Source organism: Poecile atricapillus, chromosome Z, assembly GCF_030490865.1.
Source record: "Poecile atricapillus isolate bPoeAtr1 chromosome Z, bPoeAtr1.hap1, whole genome shotgun sequence".
NCBI lineage: Eukaryota > Metazoa > Chordata > Aves > Passeriformes > Paridae > Poecile > Poecile atricapillus.
In genome coordinates, this window is record NC_081289.1 from 1,925,967 (window position 1) to 1,939,164 (window position 13,198).

General features: G+C 45.1%; 1 protein-coding gene across 1 annotated transcript in view; it reads right to left on the bottom strand.

Annotated features, from left to right (window-relative positions):
• LOC131592838 (exocyst complex component 4) overlaps positions 1-13,198 on the bottom strand; it is a 292,946-nt gene that overhangs the window by 70,740 nt on the left and 209,008 nt on the right. The window contains exon 11 of the mRNA XM_058864649.1: positions 3,238-3,457. Coding sequence (XP_058720632.1) covers positions 3,238-3,457 — 220 coding nt within the window. The remainder of the gene's footprint in view (positions 1-3,237; positions 3,458-13,198) is intronic.

A 13,198-nucleotide genomic window follows, 5' to 3' on the forward strand; every position in this document is an offset into this window, starting at 1 on the left:
TCCCTTCAGGTCAGACATGACTCACATCTGTGGGATGGTTTGCGAAGCGTGACTTTGCTTTTGTGCAGATCTGAAGAGGACAAAAATAATTCCACCTGCCAGGGGCACTGCTTGAAAATGTCCACACGCAACTCCCCTGCCCTGGGATGTGCTGAACGTGCAAGTGAAAGTTGAGTTTTTAAAATAAATTGAAGCCCTGATGCTGTGCCTAAAGCAATTGCTTTTGTGCAGCTTGGAACTCCTCAGTGGAGAACTCCCACATCTGCAGCTGACTTACACCAGAGCCTTCTGAAAGCTTCCACAAAAGGCAGCAGCTGCACTAAATGTTCCCCCCAGAGGAAAAACTATCTGAAGAAATACTGGAAGCAACAGGGAGAGTCAGACTCCCACCAAGAGATAATTTTGCCTCTCATTTTAAGCTAGGAAAGGGGATTTGGCACAAATTCTGCTGGTGGGTTTTACCCTCTTGACGTGAAACACATAAACAAGAGCTGAAAACATCTTGGTTGTAACACCATGCTGCTGCTGCTGCTGCAAAAATAATTAAATATGAGCCTTAGAACCATTAAAATTGCTTTAAAATTATCCTTGAATGGGAAAAACCCCAATGGATCAGCCATGCCTGCTCCTTAATGGATGCTGCAGGCTGGGAGCCAGCCTGGAAAGACAATTAATTTGTTTACAATAATAAATAATAACATCCAGCCTCCATCAAAGCATGGAACCATCAGCACTGGTGAGCCATTGAAAGCTGCTGGCTGGGACCATCCTTCTCCTTAATAACCACTTGTTTGATGGGAAGAAAACATTCCAGAAGCTCTCCGGGATGTCTCCTGGGAAGTGAATGACTCCGTGCATGGTGTGGGTGCTGTGGTAATTAGCTCCAGCAATTCCTGCAATATCCTGCAAAACAGCTGCACACCCTGACTCTTCAAGGAGGGTTTTTTTTGGGATTTTCAGATGCTGGAGTTTGGCCTGAAAAGTATCAGGTGCATCATCCACACCACGCTGAGATAAAAAATGAAAGGAAAGGAAAGAGGCTTTGAAGGAAAGGAAAAAAAAATCCCACCCTGCTGCTCCAGATCGAAGCAATTTGCATTTTTTTGGAGATGGAGCAACAGGTTTTTAAGGCCAGTGACCACCTGGGTGGAAAGATTTATCACCTCGTTGAGAACCCAACAAGAACAGGCTGTGAGAAGCTGTCGAGGCACTTGTAGCCTAATTTAGGATCGATTTAAACAATTACAGCCTGAAATTTAATGCTGAATAAATTTGAGACAAATGAGTTTCACGGTGAATCAGTCGCTCTGCAAAGGAAAAAGGGCTTCAAGTGTTTTTACGTTTGAAGAGGGAAGAATGGAAAACAAGGCGGCAAAATGGAATATTTAGAGAGGACGATTTTTTTAAAGGATAATCTTTAGAGGAATGGGTGATTCATCTGTGAGGACACAGTGCTGGAGAACCTCTTATCTCCCACCTAATTCAGCTGAACCACACTCTGACAGTGATCCCAAAGCAGCGTTATCAGCCCCAGCGGTGGGGGCTGATAAATCCCCGTGTTCCAATCACAGCCCCAGAGGCTGCAGAGAGATCTTTGGGATAGCCAAGAGTGGGATGGATAAACCAGGAACCCTGGAACGGGGAAAAGCTGGGGGAGAGCTTGGTTCACCGCATTTCCATCATATCCATGAGGTGATGGGAGCAGAGACTCCAGGCTCCAGCACTGTCATGCAGAAATAGTGGGGTTTTTTTTTTCCCCCTTTTAATGGAAAATCAGTAGGATTATTTTAGGGAGCTATTCGGATGAGCTGGTTCAAAGAGGCAGCAATTTTTCTTCTCTTTTCAGAGAATTACCCTTCTCTAATGTCGGGAACAAGGAGACCTCCTGACCACGGACAGTTTGACCAAGAGTAATTCCAGTTCAAAATGATTTCCATCCATCATGAGAAACAAATTGAAGGAACTGGATGAGAAAAATTCCAAGCCACTCTGAGTTTTCAACCCCTAATGACCTTTAAGGAAATATACTGATATTATAGAACCCATTTTCATGTAAAGTGAAGCCACAAAAAATACTTTATCCTTATTAAGGCTGGTAAAGCTTGGGAAGGAAACAATCCAGGGATCCTGTGCAGCTTCAAAACAGAATTTCAATTCCTGCTAAGAGAATTTTGACCCCTTTCTAAAGAAACTGTTCCCCTCTAGGGACTTCTGGAAATGTTGTTCTGGAATTTGATTTTCCTTTGGCTTTGAAAGGACCATCCCAGCCCTGCTGCACGAGTTAGTGACCATAAATCCATCCAAAATTCTGGAAATGGCAACAATAATAATAGTTATTCCTATTATTGTGTGGCATTATAATATCCCTGTGTTTTACAGCTGTACACTGGGATGGAAAATGGCCACATAAACCTTGGGATAAAGGTGCTGCTTCCTAAGGACTCTGCCAGTGTTATCCATCCCTGACAAGAGGATGGATAAGAGGATTTCCCAGGAAAGAGGGAATAACTTCAAAGGATTAAGAGAACTTGACATGACCAACAGCAAGAGTCAGTTCATTCCTTGCAGTTCCAGGCAGCACATGAAAATCAGAATTTTGAGGTGGGATTCCACACTGTCCTGTTCCCCATGGAGCTGGGATGACAATTTTCTGCTTTTATCACTGCTCCACACTGGAGTTCAAAAAAAGGTGTTTCAAAGCAGACTTCTCCTACAAACACTCCATCTCCAACCCAAATCCCTCACATCTCTTTCTGATGGAGGGAGCTGTGGGGCTCCACATCAATCACCAACATGCTTGGGAGGATCAGATCCCAGCCCTGCTCCTCCTGGGAGCCTGGAATGTGTGTTTGGCCTGACTGCAGAGCTCTGTGACTGGCAGGTGTCCCCAGAACTACTGAGAGAGAACCACATGAAAATATTCCTTCCCCAGATCCCATCCATCCCTGCCCTCTGGCAGTGGAAGCCATTCCCTGTGTCCTGTCCCTCCAGGCCTTGTCCCCAGTCCCTCTCCAGCTCTCCTGGAGCCCCTTTAGGCCCTGGAATGTGCTGGAAGCTCTCCCTGGATCCTTCTCCTCTCCAGGGGAACATTCCCAGCTCTCCCAGCCCTGGGAGCAGCTCCGTGGCCTCCTCTGGACCTTCTCCAGCAGCTCCACATTTTCCCTTATAGGATCCACAACCAGGTCATGGCTGGACAGGGACAACCAGGGACGTCCTGAGCGGTCACTCAGCTCCTACCTGCAGCAGAGGCCTCTGCACTCCCAGGATCTTCATGGTGTCGGCGTTGGCCAAGATTTTCAGGGGATCCGACGCCTTGGTGACGCCTTCGATCTCTTTGTTGATCTCGGCCAGGACCTGGTTGAGGAAGATGTTCTTGATGTACATGGTGAGGAACTCCCGCAGCGGGCACTGCTTGCCCGGGCCCAGCTCCATGGCAAACTCGATCTCCTGGATAAACCTGGAAAACAGAAAGGGGAAGAATGAAAGTAAATGTAATTAAATCGTGCAGACACTTTAGATTTGTTGGTGTTGGCCTTTGCTATTCTGGCGTTTCAGAGCTGAGCACCAGCAGTGTGGGAATGACCATGGACTGTCCCAGCTTGGGGAATTAAGAGGAGAAAAGGTCCACGATGTAATTTTAGGAAAAAAAAAAAAAAAGATAAAATACAAACAATTGGTGATACAAAGACTAAATTGCTGGAGAAGGACAGATAAAATGAGAGAAAATCCACATCCCAGGCACAATTCCTGTTCGTTTGGCCAAAAAAATTTGGCTTTTCCATTTGGGACACGTTGGGAAGATGTCCTTATAAAAATAAAATCACCATTAAAAAATCTAGGATGCCACACGTCTCTTTTAAAAGCCAAGCTTCCTTCTGGGCATGGTCACTTGAATCCCACAGGTGGGTTCCAAACAGAACAACAGAATATTCCAGCTCAAAATCCAGAAGAAAACATGAAAAAAACACAATGTCTATGCACGATGCCATTATCCTCCTGCATTATGGATGTCTGTTATGGAGTATTTTTATCACCCTTTATTGTTCCATCCCAGGATCCCATTCCTGAGCACACAGAGCAGCAGGATGATGCTGGGAATATTTTAGCACCAAATGTTTGCCATCTCCTGCAAAATCTCTTTATTTCTGTGCCGCCATCTGGTTACCACGGAGGAGTTTATTCCAGAAATTACCTCGTCATGTCTTTAACTACATCTGAGGCAGTGGAATTGGTATTCCTTTCAAAACAATTGGGGATTGAATATCTGGAGCTATAGTGGATTGAGCTATGCTGTTGTGAGTTGTGCTGAGGGAAGTTTAGGATGGATATCAGGAAAAATTTACGCAGTGAGAAGTGGAGCAGGAAGTGTGGAGTCGCCATCCCTGACAAGAAACAGAGGTGTGGCACTTAGGACATGGCTTGGTGGTGAGCAACGGTTGGATTTGGTGATCTCAGAGGTCTTTTCCAACCTCAAGGATTCCATGATTTTATTCCTTACCACTGACCCTATTCCCAAACCCTTCAATGAGATCTCCTTAATTATCCGTAATTTTCCACCTCCACATTCCTCACTCCAGAGGAGGCGCTTCCCTTCCCAGCACTGACTGAGGAGCCAATTCCCATGGATGATTTCTTTCCAATCCGAGCTCTTTTCTCCCCAAATCCTCCCCCTGTGGACCCCATGGGTCTGGAGTGACACATTTGGACAATGCAGCTTCCGAGGGGGGATCCCTTTGGAATTCAGTTGGGAGATTGGTTCTCCAAAGAGAGAGATGCCGCAGGGAGGGAATCACAGCAGCTTTATTCCCTGGATTTCACAGGGTGAGGATGGGAATCAGCTCAGTAAAACAGGGAAAGAGCAGAGTTTTCTGGGAAGAGAGCAGAGACTCCATGGAGCTGATCACGGAAATACCAGAGCTGATGTCACCGGTTCCGAGTGACACCACTCATGTCCTTGAGGGGACATTGCCAGGGTTGATGGGACTGTGTTGAGCTCATTTACTGTGTCCTTCCATGGCTGTCAGTAAATCTCTCACTCTTCCTTTGTGAGTTTATTTACTGAGCACAGAACTCCCCCAAAATGTGAAATTTACTGTTGAACACCATTCAGGTGGGAAGAAGGAGCTCAAGAGCCCGAACTGGGAATGAGCATCATCCAGAAAAGTGACAGAACAGCTTTTAAACACTTTTAAAATCCAGAAAATGCTCAAAAATGGCTAAATCAAGTAAAATTAGTCTTTAGAGAATGACCACGTGCAAACCATCAGAGCTCAGATGTGCTGACCTACAACAGCAGTGGAACTCCTCATCCCACAACACCCTGATGGTGTTCCCAAATGTCTCCTGCACCACAGACTAAAGGTCAGTGCTGGAAAATGGTGCCACCAGGAACTTCTGCTTCCCAGTGCCTGGCATTAATCACCATTCCAGATCTCTCCTAAAGATCTGTGCCTTCATCTCCAGAAAACTTCTTGATGACTCATTAAGTTTTAACGTCTTGGCATGGACAAGACAAGAGTGGTTCACTAGTGCTGGTCAGGATCAAACCATGTCCCTGTTTTCTTTGATAGGAACCACAAAATAATCATGGATTACGAGGGAGCTGCCAGACAGCACTGGCTGAGGGGGGATTTGTGAGTGCTCAGCATCACTTGTGATAAAGAACAAATGATCAGGAGCTTAGGAAGCAGAATTCAACTCGATAGCAGCAGGAAGTTATTAAGACTGAAGGCGTGCAGGGCACAGAGAACTGGAGGATACGGATGTGAGACCTTCAGTTGGGATGCTCAAGGATAGTTTGATGGAATGATTATGGGAATGGAAACCAGTGAAGTCTTCATTTATTCCCAAAGATCTCTGCCGAGGGAAATGGAAGCAGAGAAAAGGTAAAGAAAAATGAACAATGGGTGTCAGAGTGTGGTTTATAGCAGGGAATGGCCCAGAGTTCCTGGATTTGAAAATCCAGTGGGACAAGGTACTTTTTACAGCCTCAGAGGACAACTGGGATCCCATTTGCTGGGATCTGCTGTGGTTCAGGGATGACCTCTCCAAATTTCCAGCAGGCAGAATGAGTCCCACACTGCTCTGCACCCGAGGCAGCCACTCTGGAGCTCCAACCTTCAAAATCCTGCTGGGCACAAGAGCAGGGGGCTCAAGCAAGGGTCACAAAGTTCCAGGTGCAGGTGAAATTTGCACCAGGAATCTTCCTGGGACATTAAATGGCAGCACTGGGGCACCCTCCATGGGCTGGACTGGGAGGGTTACTCAGAATTCCATGAAGAACAGATTAAAAACTGAAAACATTAATATTTTCTATTTAAGAGGAGTAAGAGTTGCCCAGAGAAGCTGTGACTGCCCCTGGATCCCTGGAAGTGTCCAAGGCCAGGTTGGACAGGGCACTGGATGGGCTTTCAGGTCCCTTCCCACCCAAACCATTCCACGATTCCATGAATTAAGGATGCAAAGTCAAACAGTGAAAAGAGATGGGAGCTGTCTGTGCCACCTCCCTTTGCCCTGCTGTGCGGGACATCACAGCCTCAGTGACACCATGATCCTTGTCCAAGGAATGGGATGGTCAGGGAATGTCACAGCGCTGGGAATTCCCGAGTCACACCAACACACAACTGTCACCTGAAGAAATGTGACACCAAGAGTGACTCTTCTGCCACCCAGTGCCACAGGGCTCTCTGCTTCCCTCTATCCTGACTTCTTCCTGTCATATCCTTCCCATTTCTGGGAATTCCACCATCAGTTCTCTTATTTTCCACGGTTCCCACTCGGAAATCCTGTGTTTCTCTGCCAGGAGCCCAGCAGGTTTTGGAAGCCCAAAAAACACCACGAGGGCTGGCTCAGGAACCAGCCCTTTCCTTTGGCTTGGTCTCACTGAGCTCCAGCTGGAATTGCGTCCATTGGGAATTTCGGCTGCTATGGAGCAGAAGTGCGAGCGCTGCACTTGAGCTTTCAAGGGGTCCAAATAAACCAAATTTGGGGTTATTTTCCATACCCTTTATCCAACACTTCCTCTTGCTGAGAAATGTGGAGATAGAAATTCCCAGCCAAAGGAGAACTCACCAAAATTCAACCAGAATTTCTTCTCCTTCTCAGAAAAAAAAACCCAAAACCAACTATCTCAGATATATTTCTCTTAAAAAATCAGCCCAGTTGGCAATAAAAGATCAGCCAAACTACAAGAAACTGAAAATGAGTGTTTGAAATGGGAAATGTTGGGTGGCATTAAAGAGCCAGCAGACATTCCCTGTTTTCTGCCTGGCAGACACGGCCACACATTCATAGCCACACACGGTGCTATTTATTTATTTCAATTCCAAATCCTGCTGTCTGGCTTATTCCAACAGAATTTGTTCTTTATAAAGAACAAAAAAGTGTTTAACAGCATGGAAAGAATACATCCTAAGAGTCCTCTCCAAAAATGTTGTGCTACTCATCCAAGCCATCCACGGGACTTTTAGAGGTTAAAAAAGGCAATTTGGCCCACAGCTATTCCAGAAATATTTATCCCAGAATGGTTTGGGTTGGAAGAGACTTCGAGGATCATCTCATTCCACCCCATCCATGGCAGGAACACCTTCCCCGGTCCCAGGCTGCTCCCAGCCCCAGTGTCCAGCCTGGCCTTGGACATTCCAGGGATCCAGGGGCTGCTCTGGGAATTCCAGCCCAGCCAGGAATTCCTTCCCCAGATCCCATCCATCCCTGCCCTCTGGCAGTGGGAGCCATTCCCTGTGTCCTGTCCCTCCAGGCCTTGTCCCCAGTCCATCTCCAGCTCTCCTGATGCTCCTTGAATTCCTGGAATGTTCTGGAAGCTCTCCCTGGATTCCCTTCCCCTCTCCAGGGGAACATTCCCAGCTCTCCCAGCCTGATTTCAGAACCATCAATTGTGTTCCACCTCCAAAATGCAAAAATACTTTGTCTGAATAAGAATCCAGATTGAGGGGTGTCACCAAATTTTGGATGATGGTCACTGTAGATATTCCTGGGAATTGCCTGAAATCCTTAAAAAAGGCTCATGGGGACATCCCTGCTCTGAAGGACACTTTTAGATGTCACAGTGAGGATGGAGTTCTTCAACAGAGAAGTCAAGGGGGAAAAAAAAAAATAGAAATTTGTACCTTATCCTGAATTCAGAACCTGCATTTTTAAAATGATGCACAATTTTCAACTTGTTTTATCCTCCTATAAAAGCATTTGAGGTGATTTGTGGCTGCAATTAAGCATTCCCCTTAGACTGAAAAGCACTTTCAGGGAAATGAAGTAGTTTTTGGTAAATGACAGTCATTTGGATTAAAAAAGAAAAAAAAAAGCACCTCATTTCAGAAAATTTAATTCATTCTAGCTCGCAACTTAATTGGCTGTGTGCACTGTCTTACCTAAGCTGAAAGTGTGGGATAAAAAGCGTAAAACCTAAAAAAGCTGCGTGGATTGATTTAGAAACCTACAACTCCTGCCTTCCCAAGGCTTTCTTCTGACTCCTTGTTATCAGATGTCTTCTAAATCATTAAAAGAAACTGAAGGCATTGGAAGTGCAGAGCATCAATGACTCTTTGCCTTAATGATGATGGTAATAATATCTGAAATTCCCTCCTCAAACCAATGAATGACAGGAAAAAATATCAAATATTCCACAACCTTATTAAGACAATTTTTTCTGACATTCAGCCCAAATTTACATTTCATTTTTGTGTGATCCTGAACTGCTCTCTTCCCTCTGCCTTAGTCATGAAACATCCAAGTACCTGGGATGAACCTTCTGGGGAGCTTCAACAGAGCAAGGAAACATTAAGGAAAACATCAGAAATCCCTTGAACTGGATCCCAGACGCTGACAGAATGGAAAATTCCAACATGGTTTTCCAGATTCAAGGAAATCAGAGATAAAATACCCAGGATTGTGAGTTCTGGAAAGTTTGAGGACACATTAAACCAAGAGAGAAACCTGGAAGATCCCACATTGTCCATGACACACTCAGGAAGCCACCTCACATCAACAGTGGGAATTTTGGGAGAGGGTCAGTGGAATAATGGAAAGAATTGGGTTGGAAAGGACTTTAAAGATTCTCATTCCACCCCATCCATGGGCAGGGACATTTCCCACTGTCCCAGGCTGCTCCAAGCCCCAGTGTCCAACCTGGCCTTGGACATTCCAGGGATCCAGGGGCTGCTCTGGGAATTCCAGCCCAGCCAGGAATTCCTTCCCCAGATCCCATCCATCCCTGCCCTCTGGCAGTGGAAGCCATTCCCTGTGTCCTGTCCCTCCAGGCCTTGTCCCCAGTCCCTCTCCAGCTCTCCTGGAGCCCCTTTAGGTCCTGGAAGGGCAAAGTGAGGCCTGGAGGTGCTCCCAGGCTAAAAGATCCTGATCATTACACAAGTGCTGAACACAATAAATGCAATTAAATTCAAATTATTCCCTGCAGCACATGGATCATTGCCACTGAAGACCAATTAATCAGATCCTAAAGTAACGGAAATCACATCATTTTGCCTAAAAACATCACTGCAGGGAATTATTTTGCTCCATGATCAGCTACCCCAGGACTGATGTTTCACACCTTGCCCATAAACATCGTGGCCATGCAAGGTAATAGAGCTGATTCTGGACAATGTCACTCCAAAGAGAGGAAAAAAGGTTTAAGATCCTTCTAGGTGACCCCAAAATGTGACTAAAATTAAAATTATTATTATAGATTTAAATTATATATAATTTTCAATATAATTTATTTAATAATATTATTATTATATATAATAATTATTATAATTATTATATAATTAAAATATATTATCACCAAAAGAAGTGTACACAACTCTGGGAGGCTCAAAGGAGGTTTTGTTACTTTGTGTATAAAATATTAGCAAAACCAGACCCAAAAAATCACCAAATACCAGACAAAAAGCATGAATTTTCTGCTATTTTGAAACATTAAATAGCCTAGAAAACATTCAGGAAAGGGACAACCAGAGGAATGAGTGCTGCTAACAGCAAACACGACATTTAGGGTGTTTTTCTCTGAAATATTAAGTAATAATTAATTACAAGTACCTGGCAGCACCAGCCAGAGTTGTTCCCACGACCCCAAGCTGAGTTTAATGGGTTATTTTGGATAAATCACCAAATCCACTCCTTCCCCTGTACAAACACAAATTCCCAAACCATAAAAAGGCTCAACTACTCGAGATAATTCTTTTGGTTACTGTAAAAAGGTTCCATGTCCCCACAGAGCTGAGAGCTTTAGTGCTGGAAGATGAAAGAGCCCAGGACTTCTCTTTTTCAACAGCAGCTAAAAAAAATACAAGATTTAAAGAATCGATTTCTGTGTTGTGGTTGCTCAGCCATGAGATTGAGGTAAGAAATGCCTCCTTCCCCTGCAGCTGTGACAGAAAAATCAGTGTTTCGTTGTCTCTGAGGTCCTGCAAACACCCACAAACACCCTGGAAAAAAAAAAATTAAATTAAAATTTAGCTCTCAACCACTGCTAAAAATATTGTTTCTTTAATGCTCAGCTGCCACCTGAAGGACACAAATTTCTGATGTAACAGGACTCTCTCAAGGTGCAATTTCTTCTGATGTCTCCAGAGGGGAATATTGGCTTGTGTTTGGGACCAGGAGATGGAGAGGCAGAATTAATCACATTCATGATGTGGAGAAATGTTTACCTCGTGCCCTGCAGCTCAGATTCCTCCCTCGTCCTTCCCAAATATCCCGAGACCCCAGCCAGTGGAAGTTTCTGGCGAGGCTGGATGGAAGCTCAGCTCTCCTGCTCTCCATCCTCTCATCTCTTGCGAGGGCAGGAGGGAAATTCAGGAATCAGCAGCAATTCCATGCTTTGCCAAACCTCAGCGAAGAGCCAGGCGGGATTTTCTCAAAGGGGAAAAAATCTGCACGAGGAGCAGCCAGGAGTTTGGGGACCCTCCTGGAAAAAATTGAGCTCCAAAAGGAACAAAATGGTACAACTTGGAGTTGTCACTGTGAGAGGAAGGCTGTGAAATGTATCAGCATCACAGCCCTGGGAAAACACTGGGAAAAATCTTTTGTGGGACAAGGGATTGGCGCTGCTTTCCCTAAAGGAATGGCTTAATGGGTTTGAGCTGAAAGATGGTGGGGTTAAATGGGAGACTGGGAAGGAATTCCTGGCTGGGAGGGGTGGGGAAGGGCTGGATGGAATTCCCAGAGAAGCTGTGGCTACTCCTGGATCCCTGGAAGTGTCCAAGGCCAGGCTGGAGCACTGTGGGACAATGGGAGATGTCCCTGCCCATGGGATGAGCTTGAAGGTCCCTCCATCCCGAACCATCCTGGCACTGGGGTTGGCTTTCACCCCCTACAGCAGACGGCCCCAGTTTGCTCCACACCTTTGCAGGGGTTTTAGATCAAACCTGACAAAACTCCAGCTTTGTTGGGACCCTAAAGACTCTCTGAGCCAAACCCCTGTCCCTGGTGTGCGGGGACAGCACAGGGGGTGATGTTTGCTCCCTCCAGGAGCTCTGGGTGTCCCTGAAATCCCCCAGAGTGGAACAGCCCCAGCTGTTGGATTCTTATCTCTGTGCTTTTATCTCTGATATCCAAGAAAACACTGGATTTTATATAACACCATGAAAATAACTATTAAAGTAAAATAAAAAAAACTAAAAGTGTGAGTGTGTAAATTGGAGAATTTTCTTAAGTCACTGGGTGAAAAACTTAAAGTTTAGAGTTTAAACTAGTTTAGAGAACAGAAGACAAGATGGAAGATTTAGGGTGTTGTCGTCTCTTGTCCTTTCTTCTTCTTCTAGAAGTTTTTGGGTAGTAGTAGGTGATTGGATAGAAAATGTCACTGTGCAGCACACAGGTGATGGGTCATTGGGTCACTAAGAAAAATAATTTACGTGTCTATTGTTAATTGGGTGAAAATGAGTATAAAGATAAAGGAGCTGTGTATTTCGAGGCCATTTTGTACCATTTGAGCCAAACAATGGTGAGTTGAACTTGAACAGAAAGTCTGAGGAAGACCTGCCAAGTCTTTTAATTTTATATTAATAAATACGAGAAACAAAAGCCCAACGAGCTTTTGGGGTATCCTTCCTAAACCAGAACTGAGATAAGGGAAACTCCCTGTGGAGGAGTATCCCAAGAGAACTCAGCCCTGGATCCAGCAGCACCAGCCTGACCCACATGGAAGTTTGGGAGAGGCTCTGACTCCCTACAGACTCCAAGGACGCCACGAGGCCTCTGAGTTCATCTGGAGAACAAACGGAGCTACTGTGTTCCCTCTGTGCCCTGAAGCTGCTTTTCATCCCCTAAAACACCTGTGGGTTCCTCACAACGTGAACCTGGAAACAGGAAACCTCTGAGAGAATGGTTTTGTCTCTTCCTCATTTGTGGAGGACTTTTTTGGGCGTGCCAAAACTCAGAGCCTGAGTTTCCCCAAGAATGAACGTTGGCAAAGATTCAAAGATTCAGAGATCTCTGAACTGCAGGGGAGGATGGGATCATCACCAAAAAAACCCCAACTATGCACATCCAGGGAACAGGGAAATGTGAAATGCTGCTTTTCCAGGGACTGGGGAGCAGAGCTGGGATGTTCAGCTCAGCACAGCACCAGGCTTCACCTTCAGCCTCAAATCCAGCTTTGATGAGCTCTTACTTCATCCTTTGTCACCAATAAAATAAACTAATAATTGAAATATCTTCTTTATACAGAACTGAGCTGTTATTCCAGCTGTTATTCCAGCCACCTCTTTGCTTCTCTGTACCAAATTTCTCCTCTCCCATCCTTGAATCCCTAAATTTCCAGCCCAAAGCCAGACTGAGGTGGAGCCAAGTTGCCTGCAAGTGACAAGATTGTTCCAAGATGGAGATGATAACCCAAAATGACCCCTGGACTAAATCACCTCCAATCCATCCATTTGTAATTTAAATCCAACCCTACAGAAGACAAATTCCCCAACTACTCCATCAATTCCTCTCTAAAGATCTGTGATGTCCTTGTTTTATGTGAACCCAGGGCATGAAGCCGAACCTGGAGGACTCCACCATTTCTCCCTTTTTTTTTTAAAGTTACATAAAAGCAAAGTCAAAGCTTTATTTCCCACAACAGGTAACACCATTTCTCTACTGCTCTGCTCCATGCAGGGTAGAAAATACATCCAGCCCTGCTTTAAAAGCACCGTAATTTTAAACAATCCCAGCAATTCCACAGGAATTGCCTGTGCCC